General features: G+C 39.0%; 1 protein-coding gene across 14 annotated transcripts; it reads left to right on the top strand.

Moving 5' to 3' along the window:
• The first annotated feature begins 88 nt into the window (after positions 1-88).
• LOC144039010 (clathrin coat assembly protein AP180-like) lies at positions 89-26,606 on the top strand. 14 transcript variants are annotated; one of them, XM_077551848.1, is made up of 24 exons: positions 89-463; positions 558-762; positions 5,667-5,809; positions 5,881-5,956; positions 7,933-8,035; positions 8,104-8,197; positions 8,296-8,407; positions 9,833-9,939; positions 10,137-10,178; positions 10,831-10,904; positions 12,222-12,234; positions 12,314-12,444; positions 12,682-12,755; positions 12,876-12,890; positions 14,355-14,546; positions 16,439-16,552; positions 18,621-18,713; positions 19,848-19,913; positions 21,920-22,006; positions 22,106-22,167; positions 24,006-24,059; positions 25,174-25,245; positions 25,342-25,451; positions 25,557-26,606. In XM_077551848.1, the coding sequence occupies exons 2-23, from the start codon at positions 633-635 to the stop codon at positions 25,426-25,428; spliced, it is 1,941 nt and encodes a 646-aa protein (XP_077407974.1). In that variant the 5' UTR covers positions 89-463; positions 558-632; the 3' UTR covers positions 25,429-25,451; positions 25,557-26,606. The 14 variants fall into 14 exon arrangements, with proteins under 14 accessions (XP_077407974.1, XP_077407975.1, XP_077407976.1 ...); XM_077551849.1 differs by having other exon boundaries at positions 90-762; positions 21,935-22,006; XM_077551850.1 differs by lacking the exon at positions 24,006-24,059 and having other exon boundaries at positions 90-762.
• The last annotated feature ends 202 nt before the right edge of the window (positions 26,607-26,808 follow it).

The raw sequence follows: 26,808 nt of genomic DNA on the forward strand, positions 1-26,808 counted from the left end.
ACGTCATTGCACACAGCGCCAACGCCTGTTGGCCCCTTTAAGAGACGTGGGCTGGTCCGTGTGCGTCACCCACCCGTGTCCAAGTACCCTCTGGCTGGGGGGAGGAGAGTGTCAGATGGGCCATACTGATAGAGGAGAAAGAAATAAAGAAAATAGCGTAAGGGAAGGAGAATAGGGATTTCCGTCGTGGCTTCTTTGCTCCTCCTCCTCCTCCATTTTTTTTTTTTTGCGCACACGTTTTGCGCATTCGATGCCGCAGAAAAGCGCCGCACATTTTGGACGATTGCAAAGGAATAATCCGAACCGGATAACAGGCGCGCCTATGGGGCGTTGATTTAAATCCACAAAAGGGAGACTGCGCGTGTTGTTTAGAACGTTTCGATTGCAGGGCGAGTAAAGAGCGGCTTGTTACGTAACCAAGTGGCTTCCGAGCTGTCCACGGTGCTGAAAAGCGCACATCCGCGTTAGTTCAACCCCCACAAAAGCTCATTATATCCATCAAAAGCTCACTTTGATGCGACATTAATCATCCGGGGTGTGTTTTTCTACCTATACAGGGAGAAGGTCACAGGCCTAGCTGTTAGATCGATTTTTTTCTTCTCCCCTGAAGCATTTCACAGAAGGGGGTCCAAATGTCGGGCCAGACACTTACGGACCGCATCGCTGCGGCCCAGTACCAGCTGACGGGTTCGGACATGGCCAGGGCCGTGTGCAAGGCCACCACGCACGAAGTGATGGCGCCCAAGAAGAAGCACCTGGAGTGTGAGTACGAGTATTGCAAGCCTCGTTTAGTCTGGCAGGCCCTTTTGGTGCATGCGGGCGTGCTTGTTAGTCGTCTCGTGCAAGTGCAACCAGCAAGGATGATTTAGTAAGCAAGTTGTACAGAGCAACACACACACATGCCATATCATTGTCATGGGGGATGCTTCAGTACTGCATGCAGTTAGCAGTTAGCATGTAGCATCTGCACATATCCAGAATCCATCCACAGTAGTTGACTGATTTACAGGTTTAATTTGTCCTAGATTGGAATTCAATTCACTCATAGAAATCTATCTACACTACATTGCAATGAATTTAAATGCCAGTAGCCCCACATGCTTTTTATGATTTAAAAAAAAAAATGACGAGTGTATACTGTACAGGTGTTTTGATCTCAGTAATGAAGCCATTAAATATTAGTCTTCACAGAGAAATGAAAAAAAAATTCATCAGAGAAAACATACTAGAACATCTGATGTTTCTTTGAGGTTAACCAGAGGCACATTTAACCTGAGTTTGAATGTGATTGGTTAATTCTGAACACAGCCACATTTCCAGTTATAATTGCGAAATCAATTGCTTTTCTTTGTTTTTACTTCCCTCCTCAAAATGCCGCCCCCCGCCCCCAATTGAGTTAAACAGGTCACATCAATGATGGAAAAACTCTATTATCACAAAAAACATGCATTGGAACAAGGGTGTGTAGACTTTTTATGTCCACTGTACAGTACTGTGCAGACATCTTGTGCGGTTTTCACTTCTCAGCAATTAGCACTTTAAATGTACACATTTGGGGGAATTTGATAAATAGTTCAGAACGGACTTAACATTTTGAACTTTAAAGGGTTCGAATCAGTTGATAAACATAAAAGGATGGAAAATAATGTTAACCAAGCAGTTTTGAATAATTTGAAAGTAAATCATGTAGAATAATTTTCATGGAAAAAATTGCTTAATTGGGCTAAAAGTGTGAGTTTACCTTCAAAAATTGGCCTGGTAGCACATGGTAGCGGTGTGTGCTTTTTTGCTGTGATCTTTTACGGCCACTTGTGCTCTTGCGTCTTACATTGTGATCCGCTCCCCTTGTGAATAATTCACTCATCAGCCAATGACTGTCCTGCATTATTTACACAGCAAAAGGCGACAATGTTAGACGGCGTTTCTTGCCTCATCTTCAAACCGAAGCGAAAATCAGCAGGCTCAGACTCCATCTTCATCTTCATCACGTAACATTGGTGGTTTATGTTCGCATTCGCCTCAAAAGCCCGTTTACACACTCAACGACTCTTATGGGATCAATTAGTCGTAGCTCAGTGCAAATTCTTGTTTAAGGCTGTGCTGTGTGGATTTGTAGGCGAGGCTATGTGGGCCAGCGTGCTTCTTTTGTGTACTGGCAGCAGGACGTTTCCAATAAAGATATTGCTGAAAGGCGCATTCTCCTCATCCATAGCACGAGAAATACATGAGTGAGATAAACTGAAAAATTGCTTTTATCAGCCCACTGAGTCCACCCCTGAATACTATCACGTCACAATTACAAAAAAACAATAATAGAACATTTGTTGAAAAATTCAGCTGTCAGAATGTGTGACCTTTGGTTTTAAAGGAGACAGGGTTTCAAAGTAAGGGTGCAAAGGAGGGTTAGAGTTCAAGATTTTTTAGCAGTTGTTAAAAAAATTGAGTTGAAAAATTCAGGTCTAAGAATTCCCCTTAACAGAATTTGATCCGGAGCCCCGCATGTCCAAAGCCAGGGACACACTGAGCCATGCTGACACCTCTGATTCTTAACTCGTCAGAGTTTCGAAGGAGGGGTTGGCTTCTATGCAATGTCACAGTTTTTAACAGATGTTTCAAAATTGAGTTGAACAATTCAGCTGTCAGAATGTGTGACTTGGGTTTTAAAGGAGTCAGGGTTTCAAAGGTGACACTTGCTTCCATGTAGTCACGATTTTTAACAGTTATTACAAAATCGAGTTGAAAAATTCAGCTGTCAGAATGTATGACCTCGGGTTTTAAAGGAGTCAGGGTTTCAAAGGTGACACTTGCTTCCATGTAGTCACAATTTTTAACAGTTATTACAAAATAGATTTGAAAATTTCAGCTGTCAGAATGTGTGACTTAGGGTCTTAAAGAAGTCGGGGTTTCAAAGTAAGGTTTCAAAGGAGGAGTTGGCTTCCATGCAGTGTCACAATTTTTAACATTTACTACAAAATTGAGTTGAAAAATTCAGCTGTCAGAATGTGTGGCCTCGGGTTTTAAAGGTTTCAGGGTTTCAATAAGGGTTTGGCTTCCATGCAGGGTCACTATTTTTTACAGATGTTACAAAATTGATTTGAAAAAATTCAGCTGTCAGAATGTGTGACCTCGGGTTTTAAAGGAGTCAGGGTTTCAAAATAAGGTTTCAAAGTTGTATTTGGCCTCCATGTAGGCCACAATTTTTTTTTCATGTTACACAATTGAGTCGGAAAATTCAGCTGTCATAATGTGTGACCTCAGGTTTTAAAGGAGCCAGGGAATTCAAAGTTAGATTTCAATGGAGGGTGGGGCTTCCAAGCAGGGTCAATTTTTTTTAACGGTTGTTACAAAATTCAGTTGAAAACATCTAAGATATAACACAATGTGGTATGTAACTGTGTCTTGTATTGTTCAGAATCAACATTTATTTATACATCGCTACAGACATGTTTTGCTCGTCGAACTTGGCTGCATCGAGTTTTGCTCTGACCAACCAATTAGAGTACAGAAAATGCTGAAGTCATCAAGAGCCAGCGGTCTGGCCTCCAATGTGAAATCAAAAGCGGGTCTGAAAGAGGGAAGGAAGGAAGGATAAACATGAAGGAGAGAACAAAGGAAAAAGTGAAGGAAGTAAAAGATGCCAGGAAAAACCTGGAAATGTAATAAAAGTAAAACATTATACCTCCGTTTGGCCCACCATGCTGTAATTCTTTCTCTATGCCGCCTAATTAGGTGTCACGGCTGAAGTCAAACGGGCACCAGAGGGCATTCATAGAGAACATGAAGGCTGCGCAAGGTCGGCCAGCTGACTCAACACCTGAGGCTGTGTGGCCATGTTAAAAATACACGATGTCAAATACATTTTTTGTGTATTGAAAGCAACACTGCAATGTGTGTGTTCAATGAAAGAATACTCGTCATATGTAAATTTGCGAGTAAGGTGAGGTTAAGAAAATTATTTCAGTATTCATATATATATATATATATATATATATATATATATATATATATATATATATATTTAGATATTTTTGTTTTGTGGTGTGCCGTGAGGTTTTTCTCATGTTGATAAAGACTGCACTAGTGTTGAGCACACAATTTCCGCACTGTACCTTTAATGTCACAGCGAAGCCTCTTGCACTGACCGGTGTGATGCTATCTTGCTAATAAGAACTCTGCCGGATCACTTGTTGCCAAGACGACACACACACACACACACACGGTGATTGTAATGTCATTTTTAGAGACCATCTCTTGTATTGGCTTCTCAATGGCCATCAAAGTGGCCCGCCCAACAGGGGAGCTCACAGTTCATTCTTAGAACTGGTGGATTACCGTAAGAGTCTTTAAATAGCTCAGCCAATCCTCATTAGCATGTTTATTATCTGTGTTTGTTTACTACAGGTGCGATATCCTGACAACTTAATGCAATATAAATGATGATCATTTAAGGTTACTTTCTCTTTTATGAGCGACTAAGCAGTGCTTGTGTATAGTGTTGAATGAACACTTGTTATGATATTACATAAGCCGCCATCGCTTGCGCTTGAACAGACTCCAGGCGCCAACTGTCAGCCATGTTGCACGTACAGTAGGTCAACAGCTACTACATGAAAACATACAGGCAGTGGCGTGCGGTCAAAAAAAGAGGATCATGGATGTTGTTGAATGTGGATAGTAGAAGACAAAGGCAGACTAGTGATTACAAATAATCTCTTTACAAGCACCCCCCCCCCCCCACCCCCCAAGCCTCCCATCCACTGGAAACCCCGAGTGGGTCGAGAAGTACGGACCGATTATCTAATCCGGTCTACCAAGAATTTATAAAATGAGGAATCCTGTAATATTTTTTTTAGCTGTTAAAATGTATATATTTTAGCTGTTACAATGTTTAGGTATTTTTTTTTATTTAAATGAATCGATGATCAAACAAAATGATTATTATATTTGCGGGGAACAAGGGGTTAAATCTGACAGCAAAATATTGAAATCTGCACACAAAAATATTTTCTCCCTAAAAAAAAAAAAGGGGGTTGGGGGGTGGATACGTATAAACTCAAGAACAGAGCAAGCTGTAAGTGGACCACGGGCTCGTTGGCCCGATTATCTATTCCGGTCCACCAAGAATTTATCAAATGGAGTCCTGTAATATTTTTTTAGCTGTTAAAATGTATATATTTTAACTGTTAAAATGTTCATGTTAAAATTTTAAATTAATTTATGATCAAACAAAATAATTGTTAGATTTGTGGGGAACAAGTGGTCAAATCTCACAGCAAAATATTGAAATCTGCACCCCCTCGTACGTATAAACTCAAGAACAGAGCAGGCTGTAAGTGGACGACAGGCGAGTCCATTTTAGGCGAGGCCAAGGCCTGCCCAGTGTAACGGCCTTCATCTGCGTCCATTAACGAAGCCGTCTGCCAATACTCGACGCTCGACTCTTCCCTGACGTCAATGTCGCAGCCTTCGAGACACTCATTACACACACACACACCGGACACAACATTAGCTATATTTGCAAATTAATCAGATGTTTTGATGTCCAATTTGTCTTTAAAGTCAAAAGTCAGAGTTGTTTTGATTTCAGTGTAAGTTCATATTTCAGCCATTTTTTTTAATATGGGAGCCCTCAAATCCAAACACAGTCAATTCTCTTGCCTTTGCAGACCTGGTGTCGGCCACCAACACCACCAACGTGAACATCCCCCAAATGGCCGACACGCTTTTCGAGCGGGCCACCAACGCCAGCTGGGTGGTGGTCTTCAAGGCCCTCGTCACCACCCACCACATGTGCGTGCACGGGAATGAGGTACGTACACGTCGGTGGCGTAGCTTTCACAACACTGTGCTTCTTTCTAAATGACTCTATTGCCCTTGCAGAGGTTCATCCAGTATTTGGCCTCCAGGACTTCGCTGTTCAACCTCAGCAACTTCATCGACAAAACTGGCTCTAATGGTACAAAGAAAATGGGGAAACCCTATTGATTGTGGGGGATATACAAATAGACCAGGGGTCAGCAACCTTTACTGTCAAAAGACCCATTTTAGGCCAAATAAATAACCACTAATCTGTTTGGAGCCGCAAAACATATCAATATTGTGATCATTGAAACAATGTGTTTGTGTTAGTCAAATGTACTGAGGGCCCAAGAGCTAATTAAAGCTGCACCGTAACAGAAAAATATGCAACATCCAATACTTTCAGATTTATTTATTCTACCTTATATATATATATATATATATATATATATACAGTATATATAGTGAGTAATTTTTAATAATTTTTTTAGGCTTTTTGTCTTTCTGTCAAATTTCTGACATTTTTGGCAATGTTGATGACACATGATGATAATTTTTTGCCTCTTCCTTTTTTGGACATTTTATGTTATTTTTTTCTGACATTTTTGGCAATTTGGTGGACATTTTATGGTAATTCTGGGGATTTTCTTCTTTTGAATGTTTTCTTTTCTGCATTTTTTATGCAATTCTCTGACATTTTTGGCAATTTCATGAACATATAATGCTAATTTTCTGCTTTTTTTCTCTTCCTTTTTGGACATTTTGTGCACATTTTTTGGACATTTTTAGGTATTTGAAAAAAAAAATTGACCTTTCATCTCTCTTTACCTGACAACTTAAAAAATGGACTGATATTTTTTGAATATATTTAATTCATATTTTTTTTATTTAATCATTAATTCATCTAAACATTTTATCTAAAATAAATCAATAAATATGTAAAAAAAAAAGAGAGTGAGAGACACAGGAGAGGGACTAAAGAGCCAAATGTGGCTCCAGATCCACATGTTTCAGACCCCTGAGATAGACAATGCAATGTGAAACTGGTGCATAAAACAACAGCTGTATAAAATAGATTTTTTTCCCTGAAAACTAATGTAGTTATAAATGGAAGTAAAATGAATGAAAATAGTGGTTAGAATTTGTTTCCTAATGGATGAAGTTAGCCTGGCTGTGACACTGGCATCTTCTTGAGGGAGGGGGAGAGGGCAAGAGAGAGAGAGAGAGAGAGAGAGAGGGCAAGAGAGAGAGAGGGCAAGAGAGAGAGAGAGAGAAAGGGCAAGAGAGAGAGAGAGGGCAAGAGAGAGAGAGAGAGAGAGAGGAGAAAGAGAGCGATAGTTGTCAGGTGTTTTTTTTTCCACACCAGGACAACAAAACGCTTTATAGAGGCCACACCGGCCCGAAGCCCCATTTATACCGGCAATTAAGTTTGATTTAAAAATAGAGCTGTCAAACAATTAAATTTTTAAATCAGATTAATCACATTTTAGAATTTTTATTAATAACGATTAATCGCTTAATAAAAAAGGCTTTATTATAAAAAAAAAAAATTCCTGCCAAATTTGAAGAGCACCGGTTATGTGTTAATTCTTATGACATTTAATGTTACAAGGACGTCTTCCACATTTTTTGATCCACTGCACAACGCTCATCCTCCTATTTTTCTAATCAGTTAATTATTTGCATAATTTAAAATGGGGAAAAAATGACCCCAAATAGTTTGACATGAGCAAATATTATAAACGTGATACGCAATCATTTATTAAATGCTTTACTTTAAGGCACGTAATTATGTTTATTGCTCAAACACAACCTGTGCTACCTTAAACGTAGCCAAAGGATCTATGGTAAAAATTAATTGTGCGATTAATCTGCTTTAATTCATTAATTAATGCACACATTTTTGGGTGATTAATTAATCAGTTAACACTTTAACTTTGACAGCACTAATTAAAAACAAAACGAAAAAATCTCTTTTATATTCCATCATTCATCCCACACTCGTGGCCACCAACAAGGCGCTCTAAAGCAGCTCCTCGTTTCAGCCATCCCCTCTAAGAGTCAGTCTTCAAACATGTAAAGCGTATTTAGAAACACATCTCTGAATTCTCTGCTTTCGCTCCTCTTTCGAAGGCTACGACATGTCTACGTTCATCAGACGGTACGGCCGCTACCTGAACGAGAAAGCCTTCGCCTACCGCCAGATGGCTTTCGACTTCACCCGAGTCAAGAAAGGGTACGTCGCTGACCGGCCCATGCGCTTGTCACGATGCGCTCACTTGATTGAAAATGTTTGTGAACCAGGGCCGAGGGCGTGATGAGGACCATGACCACAGAGAAGCTCTTGAAGGGCATGCCGGTCCTGCAGACTCAGATCGACACACTTCTGGAGTTTGACGTGAGTCGCCGCCACTTGCCGTCTTCTCATGTTTGGCGGCCTTTGTAAATATTTTTTTTTCACATGGAACTCAAAACGTCTTACCTGGTTGCTGGCAGGTTCATCCCAAGGAGCTCAACAACGGCATCATCAACGCCGCTTTCTTGCTGCTCTTCAAGGACTTGGTCAAGCTCTTTGCATCCTACAATGATGGCATCATCAACATGTTAGGTCAGTTTGGAAGCACGCGCAGTGAAGCCTCCAAAGCAGATCTGGGCAAAACTGGATTTTTGACATCAGGTTCAAGGCCAGTTATTCACAGATGAGAAAATTCAAATTTGAATCGCTACTGCCACTTGTTGACAAAAAATGAAACTGCACGCACCCTTCTTCACATATACAATGCCCGCATGAGTTCACATCCGCAGACAGAGGGCGGCAAATTTGAACCCGAATCCAGTCTGAGCCAGAGGCTTGCAGGAGTAACCATTGTGAACAGCTAAAGTGTTAATGCTAATTAGAAGATTGTTTGGATCAAAAATGGTCAAATAAAAAGGCTATTGTAAAGATATTTTTGGCCAAATTGTTACAGAGATCAGCAAAAAAGAATACGAAACACAAAATTAAGTTTGTAATGTGTATGCAGTAAATGGTTTAGCTCCCTAACGTATTTTTGTTGTTTACAAAAAGCGATTGTAAAAGTTAGTTTCAATAATAAAATAATTTATTTGATTCTTATTTGACATTAATTTAACTAAAATAATTAAAACAGTTTAACAAAATGAATAAATGTTAATATACACATTTAACATATATAAATTATTTCACAATTTTTTTAAATAATTTTACTATTTACAACAAATCATCAATCATAGAAATTTATTTAAATACAATTACAATTAAATAATTCATTCTCATTTTTTAGTTGTCTTATTCATAATAAATTAAATAATTTCATAAAGGTGAATATAAAGCAGTATATAAAAAGCAGTCCATTTACCATAAATGTGTATGCATAAAATTGTTTCATAAATAAAATAAAATAAATTTATTAATGGGTGAATGGACAATAAATCAATTAAAATGTTCATTTAAAATGTAACAATTACATAATTCATTCACATTTTAGTTGTCTTGTTTATAATAAATTAATAAATAATTTAATAAAAATAAATACATGTTAGATGTACTGTATATTTATAAATTTAAAACTAAAATAAAATATATTTGATCATTTACAATAACTCAATTGTAAAAGTTCATTTAAATACAATAATAAAATAATTATTTATCATGTATTAGTTATATTATTTAGTCATTTAAATAACGTTTCAGTATTTGTTAAAATGAATGTGAAATGCATGTTGAATTTTATACTTTTATATTAATTTTATTATTTATTGCTAAATTGATTAGAAAAAAACTGCAACAAACACTACAACAAAATACAGACATTGAATGTACAGTGTAAAAAAAAAAAAGTCAACTTATGTATTGCTATCCACTATGTTGTACGATAGCAACTCTCCCACATCAGAACTTTATTTTTGGATGTCTAACCTTTGTTATACTTATACTTGTTACACAGCATTAAAGAATGCCCAAAAATGTATTCTGTGAAAATTGAGACTGTTCGTATGTTCTTTTTTTATGCAGAGAAATATTTCAAGATGAAGAAGAGCGACTGTAAGGAAGCGTTGGAGATCTACAAGAGGTTCCTGACTCGGGTGACAAAGATCGGGGAGTTCATGAAGCTGGCGGAGGTATTTGCTAAAAAGTCATAGAAGCAATTGAAATGCATCTTCGTAGGCACTCTTAACAATGGCTATTTGAACACAAAAGGTGCAGCAATGTATATACACAGACAATTTCTAACAATACTCGCAGGCATATATTCTTTATCCTCTGCGACGCAGTAATGAGCAAATGTTTCCCAACACAACTTTATTTCTCTCTTCAGACCGTCGGAGTTGAAAAAAATGACATCCCTGACATCAACTACGTAAGTCAAGGCGAACCACATACAAGTACACACACACGCCATGTTTCAACCGCCACCATCAACCCCCCAGTGTCTCCACCCCGGTGTGGTGGTGGACCTGGCAGACTCGGAGGACGATGACTGTCCGTTTAAACCTCTGGAGGAGGAGCCGGTAACCATAGCAACAGCCGAGTGCCTGCTTGCAGGATGGTGTGCCGGCATGCTGAGCCTAATCCCGTTTGACATACGAGCCAGACACACACTTTTGATTGTGTGTGTGTGTGTCTTCCATATTATAATATATAATATATATAATATTTTTTCTTTCGTAGCGCTTCTTATGGTTTCCAGTAGTGTGTGTGGATAAAGGATTTTTTTGGGGGCCAATCAGATTCAGCCTTTAGGGCCTTCAGAATCAGTAGTGCTGACTCATGTAACCAATCAGATTTCAAGTTTGCCCACACAGGGTCAGAGGACTGACCCACGATGATGTCAGCATATTTCTGTTTTCTGATTGGTTGATCGGAGCAAAATTTGTTCGAATCAATTGTGACAAGTGAAACACATTGATGCCAGAAATAATCAGCAGCACAAGTCCCGTCTGAAGGCCCAGCTACCAAATGCACAAAACGTTTATTTATTTGTGTTGGTGATTGTCGTTATTGTGTGTCAGGCCCCCAGCAGTATTCTGGAGTCTCTGGAAACACACATGAATGGCCTGGAGGACGTAAAGGGCGGCAAGAAGGGGTACGTGTATACAAAAATATGATGATATGAATCAATTGGTGCAAGGAAGGAAAGAGGAAAAGGAGGGAGGGAGGAAGGAAGGAAGGAAGGATGGATAGATGAAGAAAGAAAGGAGGTAGGTAGGTGGAAGGTAGGAAGAAAAAAGAAAGCAAGAAAAAGAAGAAAGAAGAAAGCAAGAAAAAGAAAAAAGAAGGAAGTGGTAGGTAGGAAGGATGGATAAAGAAAGAAAAAGAAAGAATGAAAGTATGAATGAAAGAATGAGAGAAGTGGTAGGTAGGAAGGAAGTATTGATAAAGAAAGAAAGAAAGTAGGTGGATTGTAGGAAGAAAGAAAAAGAAAGAAAAATGAAAGAAAGAAAAATTAAAGAAAGAAAGAAAGGGAGGTAGGTGGATTGTAGGAAGAAAGAAAGAAAGAAAGAAAAATAAAATAAATTAAGAAAAAAGAAAGAAAGACTTCTTTACCATGCTGAAAGACTCAGACAGGAAGCGGCCATCTTTCAACTAACCAATGAGAATTGCGCTTACGCCTGGTGGTGTATTTTTTTTTATCATTTCCTTTAACCCTTCCTCTCTTTTATCCCCCTTTTCGTTCATTTGGGACCACCAGTGAAGGGTGAGCATAAACTGCGTGTTGGCTTTGGGGCCCACCAACCTCTTTTTTTTTTTCTTAATAAATCACAACCTGCCAGGTAAACAGGTAAACTATTCCCATGGGAAGCAAATTATCCCCTGGGAATAGTTGAGCATCCCTGAGGTCATCTAACAAGTGTGTGTGTGTGAATACATGTGCGAAGTCTACAAGACGCACATGCTATAAGAAAGTGCGTCGAATCATGCAGACCTCTGCAAGATGAACCATAATGCAATGTGGTCCCAAAAGAATTTAATTGATCAAAAATTGTACAAAGATATTCGTCATAATAGTGTATTTGATTTGCACGTGTATTTAAAAAAAAATAACCCAGCAATTTGTGGCTAAATATTATTAAGATAGGTTGAATAATTGAAATATTTGTTAGAATGAATGTGAATTGTGAATAAATGTTTGTATAATCAATAATATATATATAAGGTTGTATTAAATTCTTATGGGACCAGGCTGCATAATATGAAGAGGTTTATTCCCAGGTTTGCAGTTTTAGCGCAAAAAATGAATGATTGACATTTGTCTGTGTTGCTTCTGGGATGAACCCTTCATATGATCACATGATGCACTTTTTGTAATTTAGTTTGAAATTCAAGCATTTGTCCCATTTCTTCTTTTCCTATTCAATTACATTTTTCACACTAACAATGACTTTTCATTCTATTCTTTTAGGTCTCCGACTAAGGTAAGCTGCACATTTGTAATGATTTCCACTTTTGCTTTGTGCTTGCGCGGGACCGCAAATGTGCTTGTGCACTGCACAGGGTTCTCCCACAAACAACGCGTCTCCGACTTCCACTCCGGCCAAATCCTCAAACGCCGTCCCTACGCTGCAGCCTCCGCCTGGAGAAACCGCCGCCGCCGCCGCTCCGGCAGCACCCGAGCCAGCGGAAGAGTACGTACCAGCTTTATCACGTTTTTTGGCATTGTTTACTTTGGGGAAATGTTTCAGCTATCATTTCTGAACAAAAGTCCTCGAGCTTCATGCTAACATATAAGGCAAAATGCCATAGACTGGCTAATGGAAATTAGCATGGATGATACAGTAATTATAAACCGAGTATATTGTATTAATTTACTATGAAATCCATAAAAAATGCCCCAATGGTGAGCTATGTCCTCTTTGATCTAGTTCCTTGTTGGACCTGGATCCTCTGTCCTCCTCTGGCCCACCAGCAGCATCCGCCGGCACCACATCCTGGGGAGGTAAGACCCCAACTCCACTAGTTTAAGGAAGGAGGAAACATATATAAATGATATAAGATTGAATTTATGGGATGGCAGATGATCAACTAGCTAATAAATGATGACTTGTTGTTTTTGCAGATCTTCTCGGATCAGGTGAGCGTTTTTCTCTTGGTTTTGAGTGTCGTGCTTACGTGTTTTTTAAGTCCGGTGTTGAGCCAATTAGTATACTAATTTTAAAATATTTCTCTTGGCTGCACGACTTCTAGTAGTTGGATTTTCTTTTTTTGTCCAATCAGATTTCAGCCTCTCTGCCCGTCTGGCTGATGTAAATTAAACTAATAGAATTAGGAATGTTTTTTTTTTGTTATTTTGTTTTAAACTACTCCGATTTCAAATTTGTCCTCACAGGGCCAAAGTTTTTCAGCCCTCTGACTGGTTGGTCATAACAGAAATGATTAAAGACAACTTCCAGCAGCTAGCAATGGCTGTCGCGATAATTGGGAATAATCTGTATTTCTGGAGGAGATTTTGATCTATTTTATTTAGAGGTGTCAAAATGAGTGCGTTAATTTTGAGTTAATTTAAAGTTCCTTTAATGGCACACATTTTTGTAACGTGCAACTAATGACCGCCCCTTACTTGGAAAGCCTGCACTGAGGGAATTCCAGTCGCAGACACGTCAAAATTTAGCAGTAATAAATTAAATAATAATGCATATATTTTTTGGAGACTGGGGTCAAGCTATATTTTAGAATTTAAAAAATGTGCAGAATTTTACTAGTTACTTTAAAGATTAGATAGCTATTAATATGAAAAGAAAAATGCACCAAGCTGTCACCTATGTCTTACAAATGCAATTATGCCATCTAGTGGCAGAAAAATGACCAACACAAATCAATATCACACTTTTTACAGTACATCTGACTAAAAGATGCAGCCATATTTCTATTAGTTTAACATTTTTCTACTTTTATGTTAACAAGAGTATATAAAAATATTTTATTATACATTGTATTGTGCATTTAGAACAGATATAAATTTTGCGATTAATCATGCGTTAACTATTGCAGTCATGCAATTAATTACAATTAAAAATTTGAATTGCCTTACACCCCTAATTGTATTTAGATGTTTAAAATTTGACTCATAATAGCAATGGTTTCTACCTATTGTAATGTGATCGTGGTGGTACTAAGAGGTGGATTAAACGGGGTAAGTCTGAAGTGTAGGTTCAGGAAGCAAAAGCACTTCCTGCCATTGTTCAAGTCTAAATGTTCAGACACTGTTTGAGTGTTTTCTGGATTCTGTTCAATTCTCGATGTGTCTCACTGACCTCCTTGTTTGTCTCCTCTAGTCTAAGATCTCTTTTAGTCTCAGTGGTCTTGTTTTTGTCTCTTTCTCTCCACTCTCCCTCCACATCCTCCATTGTCTGAATTTGGTTGACGACAACGGGGGCAATTTGTTTTTATGTTGAAATTTGTTGACTGGAATTTTGCTTTGTTTAAATGGGCTTTATTTGAATTTTCAACCCGCTCAACATGGGTTGGGTTGACTTTATTTGGGGTCTACTCTGCAAACCCCCGCGCCCCCCGCACAACCCCCTCACCCTTTCCTCAGAAATGGGCGATTCCATGCTAGCCGAGCCCACCTTGGCAGCGGAGGCCGCCGCCCCCTCCCCTGCCGCCGCCGCCACCGCCGCCTCTACCACGCCCGCCCCTACGGCACCAGAAGCTGGAGTCGCTCTAGCTCCTCCCACTAGCACAGCGGCCGCCACCTCCCCTGGCGCCACCAATATGGATCTGTTAGGAGGTTAGTGGGCTTCCAGGGAGTTGGGGTCGCGACCTCACATCCTCTCTGAGAAGCTCAACCCCCCCTCAAGAACCCGTCTGATGGTGTGATGCCACACTTAGCTGCATGCATATACAGTCTGTGGACTGACATATTTAAATTACAGCCCGGTTTAGAGTGTCAAATTATCATCCTTCAAACTGCTGGGTTAAAAATAACCAATATTGGGATATAAAAAATATAAAAAACTATATTAAGTAAAGATAACACTTTTATTTTTATTTTTTATGAATCATTGGGTTAATAAAAATAGCACAATTGGGTTATTAAAAAAAACTGTTCTGTGTTATTTATAACCCACTAACATAAAATGGGTTAAAAAACAAAACAAAAAATATATTGAGTTAAAAATAACCCATAATAGGTTATTTTCAAAATCTATGTTTTTTTTTTTTTTTTAAATAACCTATATGTTGCTTTTTATAATTAACCTTTAATGGCTTAATAAAAATAAAACAAACAAACAAACAATACATTAATTGGGTTTATATATATATATATATATATATATATATAATATTATTTTTTAAATCATCCATCCATGCCATTACCCCAATATGGATTATAGTATAGTGGGCTATTATTAACAAATATCTTAACTGCTCCATTTTGATTGTCTGTACGTTAAATTGTCGCGTAAAAAAAAAAAAAAAGGAGTGACCTGTGGCTTGAAAAAAATTGTAAGGTGGGACATTTGTAAGTCAAAGTACCACTGTATCTCTTAAACTAGCCAAAACGACTCTATTACTCCTTAACTAGTGCCAAGCTTTTTTGCGATTAAGTAACAAAAATTCACAGGTTGTAATTTAAAATGTAGCCACAGAAAATTTGCTAATTCAGTGGAACTACTCAAGTTGGACATGGTCTGTCCTGGGATGTTGGTTTTTCCACCGTTGGTAGGCAGAATTAATAATAAAAAATAAAATCAATGGGGAATAAGTTACTTACAATTGCACCATTTTCACTCGCCATCAAAATGAAAAAAAAAAAATCCAGACATTCAATCTTCAGGTGATATAATGTGGCTCCCGCAAAGTGCCACTGAAGCTATTTTCAACACTTTAAAGCGCTTAATAATGTGTAAAAATAACAAACGTTATATTAGACTAAGAGTATCAATTTATGAGAAATAGGAAATTGACCATATTTGGACATTGTTTTCCACCCGACAGCGACGATACACTTAAACTTTAAAATTATATGATTAATCCTACTGAGCTGGAGCATTAATCACTTTGTGTTACTTAAATCTCATTGAGTCTCAAGTGACGCCTGTTGCATGGTGGCTGGATGGCGGTCCGAGCCACTTTAGAGGCCTGTTGTTCAACTTGGGCAGGTTCCACTCTATTTCCAAATGCATCAAGCAAAGCAACGAATCCATGGCAACGCATTGATGTGCAAACTGGCCGACACGATCAGCTTCTTCTTACGGGAAGCCATTTGAGTGTTCATTCTGTACGCTTCATATCGAGCTTAAGGTCTTCCACTGCTTTATGCTATTGGTGCATGGACCTTAAGCTGGATATCGTGGATATGAAATAAACGCTTAAACTGCTTTTTATCGACATTTTAGTTTGATAGACATGCTTTTCGCTACGTCCAAGAAAAAAGCCTGTCCGTCTATCAAACGCTTGTCCCGTGGCATCACCGCATACGTAGCGATTACTCTCCGTGTCGTAACGTTAGAACGCCTCCTCGTCTGTGCTCCCATTCGTCTGTCCCACCTTTGTCCACAAGTTGCGCTGTCTTTCCTTCCTGTCTTCCGCATGTCATTTTCTCTTTCGCTTTTCTCACTCCCTTCTCTGGGCCACGTCTTCTCGTCCACCGCGGGTTTTGTGCGGGGAAAACCTCAGATGCTTTCGCCACACCCGCCGCCCCCGGTGCCACCGAGGCCTCTGCCGCGGCAGCTGAAGGCGGAGCCGCCGCAACGCCTGTTGTCACAGTCGCCGGAGCTGCAACCGGAGCTGGTGGGTGACTCATTGTTATAATTAGGACTGACCGATATGGATTTTTGGAGGCTATTGAGATATTTGGCGGAATTAAGGTTCGAATCTTGGCTCCAGCTTTTATTTTTTTTTTAATTATGCATAGAGATCCTCTTCCAACCTGTTTCCAAACATACACTTGTCCTTAATGTGTTGGTAAGACGAAGAAAGAAGGACCCGTCTGTGCTTCTCTTGTTGCCACGGAGACGGAAGACAATACACTTCCCACTTTTGTTTATCATTCGGTTTCACACGTCCGTGCGACAAAAGGATGTGGGGCATTTTTTAAATCTCGTTTTTTATTTTTGTATTTAGTTTTACTTTTACTTATTTATATATACTGTATATATATATATATATATATATATATATTTCATTTTATATTTATTTTTTATTCAATTTTTATATCAGTTTTATTTTCACTTTTGTTCATTTATTTATTTATTTATTTTGTCATTTATTTATTTTAGATTTGGGAAGTTTTGGTCCTCCATAACTTTTTCCAACTTTCCAGTTTTCTTGAATGCAGCATTTCTCATTCTCTCATCTCAGCTTTCATTACGACAACAACAAACATCAATTTTGTGTTTCTTTTAATGTCTAACATCACTTCCTCCACATGCCCCCCCACCCCCATCGCTTCCCACAAGACCCCTTCGCTCCCTCGGACGTGAGCACCGCCACCGACGCGTCTTCAGGTCTAGACCTTTTTGGTGTGGAAAATTCATGTTTTAGCTCTGAGGTGGCCGCACCTTCCCCATCATCAATCTTCACCTCCGTATCCAGCACCATCGTCACCACGGCGACCGTTTCGCCGCCCGTAGCTCCCGACGCTCAACCTACGATCGATCTTTTCAGCGGTAAAACGTCGGACGTGTGTGCGCTACTGTGCTCTTGAAATGCATTTTTCTGCCTGAATCCAGTGGCGGGCGGTCGGGGCAAACACTCGCCTACATTTAAAAGATACATTTTGATACTTGTTCCATGAAATTGTATTAATATAGTCCGAACAGTGAAGCGCAGGTGATAGGGATCAAGTAATTTGACATCCACCCAAAAAGGTTTGTAAATGCCACAAAATGGCAGCAAAACACTTTTTTTTTTAAAATTACTATTAGACAAGGCTGTATGGCCTGACTAATTGAAGGACTTCCAATCAATTCAAAATTGTGCCACAAGATGGCACCAAAGCAAGATTTTCATCTTAGACATGGCTTTGGCCTGAGCACAAAAAGCGCACAGGTGAGTTGAAATGAAGGCTAGTTCGCATCACAAAAATCTGCAAATAGACACATTTTCCAATGCTAATGTTAAACCGTGGAGCTTCACTGTATTTTTGTAGCTTTCCTCACAGCTGTAACTGCTGTCCAATCAGATTTCAACGTTTGTGTGTTGCTTTGTGTGGCATTATTTTAGTCAGGAGTGCGGTTTGAAATAATTTATACTCTGTTGACATCAGCATTTTTCTGTCTTCTGATTGGTTGGTCAGGGCAAAATTTGCTTCAGCAGGGTTTGACTAGCTATTAATGTCGATTTGCAAACATTAAACCGTTTAATAATCTCTATTTAATGTTTTTGTCATGTTTTTACATAAATGTTTTTTACACTTGCGATGTGATAACGTGTTGTTAAGAGGTGGTTGGTTACCAAACGCACCGCCCGCCACTGCCTCAATCACTTCACATGAATGCAAGGATTCTCGTCCTCTACTTGCCTGCTGCCATGTTTCAGCATTTTGCCCGTGTTTGTAGCCTTCTTTGCATTGACGCCAGACAGCCAAGCAGACGCCACACCCACAGTTGACTTGTTTACAGCAGGTACCCCTCCTTTGCGCACATGCTGTCCCCTCTGGTGTGCTCTCACTTCCTGCTTCACTGAAAAGATAGAATGAAAGTTGTTTTTTTGGGGGGGTACTAAATAGTACCGCATTCCTCTTTAGCATGCTATGCATGCTATGCATTTATAAATACTGTTTCCTCGAATAGTGGCCACTTGTGTGCATCAGGGAATATTGTATCATGTTAAATGTCATTCCATTAATCCCCTCCAGCGGATTTGTTCGACTCCTCAGCCATCCCACCCATCCGTTCATCCGCACCCCCACCCAAAACTGACAGCAGCAACATCATGAGCCTATTTTGTGGTGGGTAGCTTCACTCGACGGAAGTGTCAAATTTAAGAGTGATGCTGAGCATGACAGTGTTCCCCCACTTCAGAGGTGGCAAATCCAGCTCCAGAAAGTAAAAACCCTGTCACAGTTTGGATTTAGCCCCAGGTGCTAGCTAGCTAGCTAGCTCCCATGGTGCTTGTTTACCTGGTAGTTAGCTAGCTAGGGAGCTAGCCAGCAAGCTCTCTAGCTAGCTCCCATGGTGCTCGTTTTCCTGCTAAGGAGCTAGCTAGCTTCTTAGCTAGCATCAATGGCTAAAGCCTAACTGTGGCAGGGTTTTTACTTTCTGGACCTGGATTTGCCTCCTCTATATTCAGTATATCATACAATTTTTGTGGAACATATTTACATGTCTCCATTATACTGTGGAAATCTGCCAGCAAAAGTTTTGAATGTGATTTTCTATTATTTATGTCGAAGTCCCTGTAAAGTGAAAATACACATTTCCCACTGCGCAACAAGGCGCTCTAAATCGGTCATGCCAGCAACGAAGTCCCAGTCCACACGCTGGCTGCCATGTCGAATACAAAATGAATTTTAAAACATTAACACACTCTTTCACCTTCTGCGCACACTCATGGCTGACGACGAGGCACTCTAAAGCGGTCATATTAGCGTAATATCTGAAGGGAAGATGCATTTGTGGCTATGCACATTCCCATTCAACATTTTTTTATTTTTTCAAAGTAAATAACAGGGAATAAGTTCCCAAAATAAATCTGCTAAGAAATGAATTCATGAGAAGCAAATCACAAATATATACAGGGGGAACACTGTACGCGTGTGTGTGTAGCAAAGCTATATTTAAAAAAGAAAAGAAAAATGTTTTCTCATGTAATTCTTGTCCTAATCAATGGACAGTTTTGTTTGATGCCTGTTTTCAGTTGTTTGTTGCAAAAAGAAATTCTGAAGCTGTCCCATGTGTTGGATGGCAATGTATTTTACAGTATTTAATGCTCATTCTAAGTATAATTTTGTGTCTAACTCTCATTTTTTGGCATTAGCAGTGTGAGGCTCCCAGGCTGACTCTCCCTCCCTCCCCCCTCCCTTCTTCTTCCTTAATGCTGCAATGGACATGTTTTGTGTGGCTCTGTGCGGTTGACCCGCCAGAGTCCTCTGGAGGAGGAGGAGACGCCCCAGCAGCCGCCGCCGCCCCCGGAGCAGAACTTATCTCAGGTAAAAGAAATGGTGGGCGAATTGCATCTTATTTCATTGTAGATTGAAAGCCATTTGAGCATGTCTTACACATACTTTATATCCATCTTAAGGTCAAAGGTCAAAAGTTGCACAAATAACGAAAAAAACTGAAGAAATGTGCAGTCTTTTTAGTAGTACATGGACCTCATTTTATTGAATTAATGCAAAAATTGCTTTCCATAAATACATTCGTAATTGATACACAACTACTAATGATAATAGCGGTAGTAGCAGATTTTAAAAAATGTAGTACAGTATTATCTGTATTTAGTAGGAAATTGAATATTTTAATATTTTAATATAACATACATAAAAATTATTATTATTATTTATTTTTTTTACAATGTGTGAGTTAGGGTTTTGATTTTCTATACAATTAATTAATTTAACTAGCTAATGTTGGGGGAAAATATTTTTTTTTAATTATCAACTTATTAATAACTATTAGTGTTAATCATTTATTTATTTTATTTATCTGCTTTGTGGTGAACAGGAAGTTTATGCATTACTTACGTTCAGACTGATCTGTGGTGGGTGGGACAAAGTGGGTGGGACAAAGTTTTTTTCTTGTTTATTATTTTTTTTGTTTTCCAGTTTTTACTGTCTTAGCTAAAAACAACAACCTTTTTTTTTAAAGTTTCAACACATGTTGTGACAAAAAATATATACATTTTTATTTTGATATAACAAAAATGTTTAATAGAGTTAAGATTTCTAAAAATGGAATTGTTAAAACTTAAATTCTTTCTTCTTTAAAAAAAAATGCAATTCCACTTGATAAAATACAAATATACATAAATAAGTAAAAATAGTATAACATTCTTTTCTACTTCAGGTGCAATCAATTAGAATAGGGATAGGCGAGTACCGCTACCAGTTCAGAAGCCCTGATCAGGAACTAGAAATTACAATAATAGAAAACTACTAATCATTTCATGCAATTTTGTGTTTTTTAAATTGTATCTATCAAAAGCACTAGTGGTATCGGTGCTTGGTATCGGTGAGCACTCATACTGAGATCGAACATCCCTAAATTGCAATATCGTCAAAGCTATGTATTTATTAAAATGATTCAGGTTTACTAGACATGAAACAAGTCATGATTAAAAAATAATCCTCAAATACACCATCTCAGTTGTATATTATATCGAAAAGTGAAAGAAAAAAATCTACTAATTACGGTGCATATTGTTCAAAATCCTCCAATGAATCCTGGTCGGTCATGTCAGCATCATCAGCAAATTTGCTGACCGCCAGTGTGCTTAAGTCTTGAGGGAATTCCCTTGCCTTGTGTGCACCTGGTTGCCATGGTGACCAGAACCCAAACAACTATCTGCAAAATGTGACAACTAAAAGTGTGCAGCTTTAAGGCTTTTTTTTTTCTTCCTCTCAGTCACCTCCAGTGAGTGTTCTCTTATTCTGGACTTTGGCATCTTTGTGTTTTTCTTACTTTTGGCTCTCCCTCGCTGGCTCTCATTTTGTTCTCTTCCCCGCTTCCTCTCTCTCCCGCGCGTGGCTCTCGGGCTGCCTCATTGCTTGCTTCCTGCCATTTGACTCGGTGAGTTTCCCTCCTCGCTTCTTTTGACGCGCGGCCGTGCGAATGCTGCATTGCAGTGCGGGAGGGCTGAGATGGCCTCTCTGCTGCCACACACACATTACACAAACATGTACACACACACACACAGACACAATTACACAGTAGTACAGATGCAAACACGCAAATACACACTCCCATGTTGAAAACATTTCAATAATCCAATTTAACTTCTGGAGATGGTAAATGCATGTCTTGATAGCTGTCGTATTTAAACAGGCATCACTTCAATTTCCCTCTTAAGCTCTCCTCCCTGTTGTCATGGCAACAGCAATGGGTTTCCATAGCGACACCAGAACTGTACTGTAGTAAAGTAAGCCTGTCTGCTAATGTCTCCTTCTCCCGTCTCTCCCCAAAACTTCCCCCTGTGATCCTTCCTCCCCCCCTGTAGCATTTGATGGCTTAGGGGACGTAATGAAGCCCACCCTGACCCCCCAGGCGGGCGATGTTGACACCTCCATGGCTAACATGGCGAGTAGTAAGTAGAGCTTTTCTAGATTGTGGTGCGTTAAACAAAAAGACAAGTCATTTTTAGCTGTACCTTATTGCCTCTCTCTTCTTTTTTGTGCCGAATCAGATCTGACGATGGGATCCCCAGCAGCCCCTCAGGTAGCTCCCCCCAGCTGGGGTGCCCCCATGGTAAATGTTGTCTGTGTCTTACGTGTGAGCATGGAGTGGAGCCGCATGGCGGGACCGAGCTGCATTGCCTTCATCTGGCTCGCCACGTGCCGCTAAGGAGAAGCAGCCAGAAAACACCACATGACTTCAAAATCATTACTAGGATGATTTATTGGCTTGAGAGTGATGAAATTGCAAATGCTGTTTGCAGTTCTTCTTTGCAGCTGAATTGGGGTGGGCAAACTTTGGTGCCCATGGACACTCATGAGAAAAAGTACTTACCTACTTTCAAAATGTTTCATGAAAAATGTGTAAAATTGTGAATTTTAGTCAAATTATTATTTTTTAAATTAGATTAATTCACTAGAATTACGATGAATCCACCAATTATAATAACATATGTATGCATATAAATGTCTTGTATTGTGCAATAATAATAATAATAATACAATTTTAAAATGCAAATAATAAAATACTTATAATTTATCCTCATTAAAAAAAATTATATATACAATATATATATATATATATATATATATATATATATATATATATTTACCTTAATGAATGGTTTAGAAAAATCAAGTAGAAATAATTTGATGCGATAAATGAAGCCTAAACATTTTACTTACCAATTTTAGGAAAAAAAATGCTAAATGAATGCAACAAATTGACAGGACTCTTGATAATGAAAAATCCTTAATGGCCTGAATTAAGGAACCATACGTTGCCCACCCCTAAGCAAAACGCCCCCCACCCCCTCACCCATCTTTATTTGCTTATTTAAGTATTATTTGATTTAGCACAGATTTAATAGTAGTTTATAAGCTTTCGTTCGCAAGCTTATGGAAAACCTTTTAAGCATTTATTCAATATAATTGATGTCCATATTAAGGTCAATGGACTTGTATGCTCACAAGTGAAGAAAAACGGCATAAATCACAACTAGTGACATTATAAAATTCTTCTGGTTGACATCTTGCACCTCTCCAGTAGTTTGCGCAGCATGCAGATACAGTGACTCTCTAAGTGTAGTACTTCTTTCTAGTGGTTAGCGCTAAGCTAAATTGATAGATTTACATTTAATCTTTAAGAATTATGGTGAATTATGAAAATGTACTGTATAATAACATATAGTAATGTATACAAATTTTGAGTTTAATACACTGGTAGTAGCCATTGGCTAGTATTTGCCTTACTAGCATGCATGCCAGCTAGCGCGCAGAAGTATCAAACACGTATGTCATTATTAAGACAGTCAGTCAGTCTAGTAGTGCGCTGAATTGTTTTACTTATAGAACATTCTGGTCATTAGCTCTTAAGCGAAATGGAATAAATGCGTAAACGTCTTCCCATACACAGGTTGTGACTTTACTCGCATGCTAGCAAGCTAATGCTAGTAAGGATGCTAACAGTCAGTCTAATAGTGCACTGTATTGTCTTACTTAAAGATCATAATAGCAATTAGATCTTAAGTGATATGGAATAAATTGCTAAACAACTTTCCATATACAGGTTCTGACTTCATTCACATGCTAGCAAGCTAGTGCTAGTAAGGGTGCTAACATCGAGTCAGTCTAATAGTGGGCTGAATTGTCTTACTTAAAGAGCATACTAGCAATTAGATCTTTAGCGATATGGAATAAATGCGTAAATGACTTCCAATACACAGGCTCTGACTTCACTCTCATGTTAGCAAGCTAATGCTAGTAAGGATGCTAACACGTGTAAAGCACTGGTATTAAGGTTTAGGTTTGTGTTGTGTTTTGTCACTTTTTGTTGCTGTGCGTCTTTCATTGTTTTTGTCTTACATGTAGTGACCCCAACTCCGCCTCCTCTCCCCCCCTCTACACCTTTAGCCAGCACCCATGGGTGTTCCTCTTTTTATGGGGACTCACCCAGGCTACGGCATGGTAAGAGCATCAGTCTAGTCCAGTAATGTCCCTAAAAATAAGAAAAAATACATTTGGACATTACTACAAAGTGTTGGACGCTGATTCCCCTCAACCCACTTTTATGTGTCACACACAGTCAGGCTGTGTTCAGAATCTCTCACTGGTTGCCATTTTGTATCACTGTTTGAATATGTTGTAAGTTATGAACCATATGTTTTTCGACCCTCGCTCTGTGGGAGCCATGCGCCATTATGTCCCCTTAAGATTGAAAGTCTGGGTATACAGTATGTTAGGAAATAACAAGTGAAAATAGTTATACTTTTTTTTTAATTATTATTATTATTATTCCTTAAATTGTAATTTCAGAGTGGTGAGGATTCCACCCAACCGAATTATTCGTATTCTGCCACTTCTAGGATAGGTTACAGAACTCCCATGACCCAAATCCACTATATAAAAATCCCTATATAGTAAGGGTGTCAGGCGATTATTATTTTTTTTTCATAATTAATTGCATTACTTCAATAGTTAACTCAAGATGAATTGCAAATTTTATATCTGTTCTAAATATACAATAAAAAAGTACAATAAAAAATGTTAAACTAATAGAAATATGGCTGCATCTTTTAGTCATTGATACAGTAATTTTATAATAATTCATACATTGGAGTTATAATTAAAAATATGTACTGTACTGTAAAAAACGAGTATGATTTTTCTGCCACTAGATGGCATAATTGCATTTGTAAGAGCTATCTAATCTTTAACATGAAGTAACTTGTGAAATTCTCCACATTTTTAAAACTGTTAAATACAACTTGACCCCAGTCTCCACAAATATATGCATTATTATTAAATTTATTACTACTAAATTTTGACGTGACCGTGTCTGCTGCGTTGTGACTGCAATTCCCCCAGTACAGGCTTTCCAAGTAAGGGGCGGTCATTAATTGCGCGTTAAAATAATTAGTGGCGTTAAGAACTTTAAATTAACTCAAAATGAACGCACTCATTTTGACACCCCTGCTATATAGCGATGAAAGAATAAGTGACTGATTCTGAACACCGCTTAATTTTAAATGTCACATTTGTGTCTTAAGTGTCTCCTGTTTTGTGTGTCTCGTTGAAAAAGCCTGGGGCACCGGGTGTCGGAGCTCCCATGATGCCTTTGGTTAGGCCGGGCTTCCCTGCCACCGGCGCCCCGGTAACCCAGCTCCTAGATTTGTCCTCATAAAGTACAGTCGACAGCACTGCTGATTGTGAGTGGCTCATGTGTGCGCGTGTGTGCACGTGTGTGCAGATGTCTCCTGGAATGACCCAGAGCCCCAGAAAACCTCCCCCACCCAGGAACGCTCTGGATGACCTTAACATTAAGGACTTCATGTAGGCTGACACACAGACCTTCTAAAGGTACTTTGCCGTTTAGTTAGATATTGTGAGAACTGTAAAAAAAAAAAAAAAATTCATTCATCCATGTTTGCCGGCCCCTGTGGCTGACAAATATTATATTTCCAGGCGATATTGTGTGTGGCGCTCTGGATGTCTGCACTTCCCCACTGCCGCCCTTCAGCCACGCCCCCCGACCATCAGCTCAACGCCTCCTCGAATACCCCGCCCCCCTTCAACTCCGCCCCCCATGATGTACTGTTGTAGCACAACTGTGAATGTGAACCCTAGATACAGAACACTCTGTTTTACGTGTGTGTGGGTGTGTGTGTGTGTGTAAATCAGTGTTAAACTTTACTTAATATTCTACGGCGGGAGAGGGGGGATAAAAGAAAAAGAACCAAAAAAAAAAAGTGCATATTTAGATTCATTCTGGACAAAGCTGACTTTTATGGAATGGTGGTTTCTTTGCGCATCTGGCAGACAAGGACCGTGTTGTTCAATGTGGACTGTGTTTCGGTGTGTGTGTATCTTCACTGGCCAACCCCTCCCCCCTCCTTTATCGTCCCAACTAATACTGAGCTACCTTCCTCGTCGTCCCGGCTAACACTGAGCTACGTGTGTATCATGGTTGTACCTCCAATATGTCAGGCTTAGCCACAAACGCTCCCAAAAACATGCAAATATGACGTTATCTACTGTTTTATTTTTACTTTTGTCAATTTTAGAGTTATATTTGTGCTCAAATTGACTTATGCATTTTAGACTATTTTAATGATAGATTACACTTATTTTCCTTATTTTGAAGGCAAAATATTTTAGTTACATATCTTGGGGGAAAGCATGTAGATGTAAAAAAAAAAAAAATAAATAAAAATAACATACCTGTCAGTTTTTTAGAGGCAGTATTGATTTAAAAAGCATTGCTGGCTGTTTGGCGCCCTCTGCTGGTGTAGAGTGCCTAGGGATGAAATATTGGGTTGCTAGCATTTGTGCATGCGATCGGACGGCATCAGGTACATTTGCTGAGCTCACTGGGAAGACCCGTTGTAAAGCACTCACGTATACGCTGGATGTTCTGTGTGTTGTTTATTTCCAAAAGTGACTGTATCTTAATCCATTGTGGCAATTACATGTTGAAAGACAAAAAAATTCAAATAAAGGCGACAGTGTCATTTACATACCAGACAATGCGGTTAGATTATGTTTGCTCAGTATTCCCATGACGGCTGTGTATTTTTTGGTAGGGGGATTCAAAATGGATGGAGGTGTTCTGCCTGATTCTTCCTGACACCCCCTTTTCCCTCCCTCACCCCCTCTTCCTTGCATGTGAGCCCTCCTATGAGATGCAATAAAATACAAATCACCCAAACGACCCCTC

The sequence above is a fragment of the Vanacampus margaritifer genome, chromosome 19 (genome assembly GCF_051991255.1).
Source record: "Vanacampus margaritifer isolate UIUO_Vmar chromosome 19, RoL_Vmar_1.0, whole genome shotgun sequence".
Lineage (NCBI taxonomy): Eukaryota > Metazoa > Chordata > Actinopteri > Syngnathiformes > Syngnathidae > Vanacampus > Vanacampus margaritifer.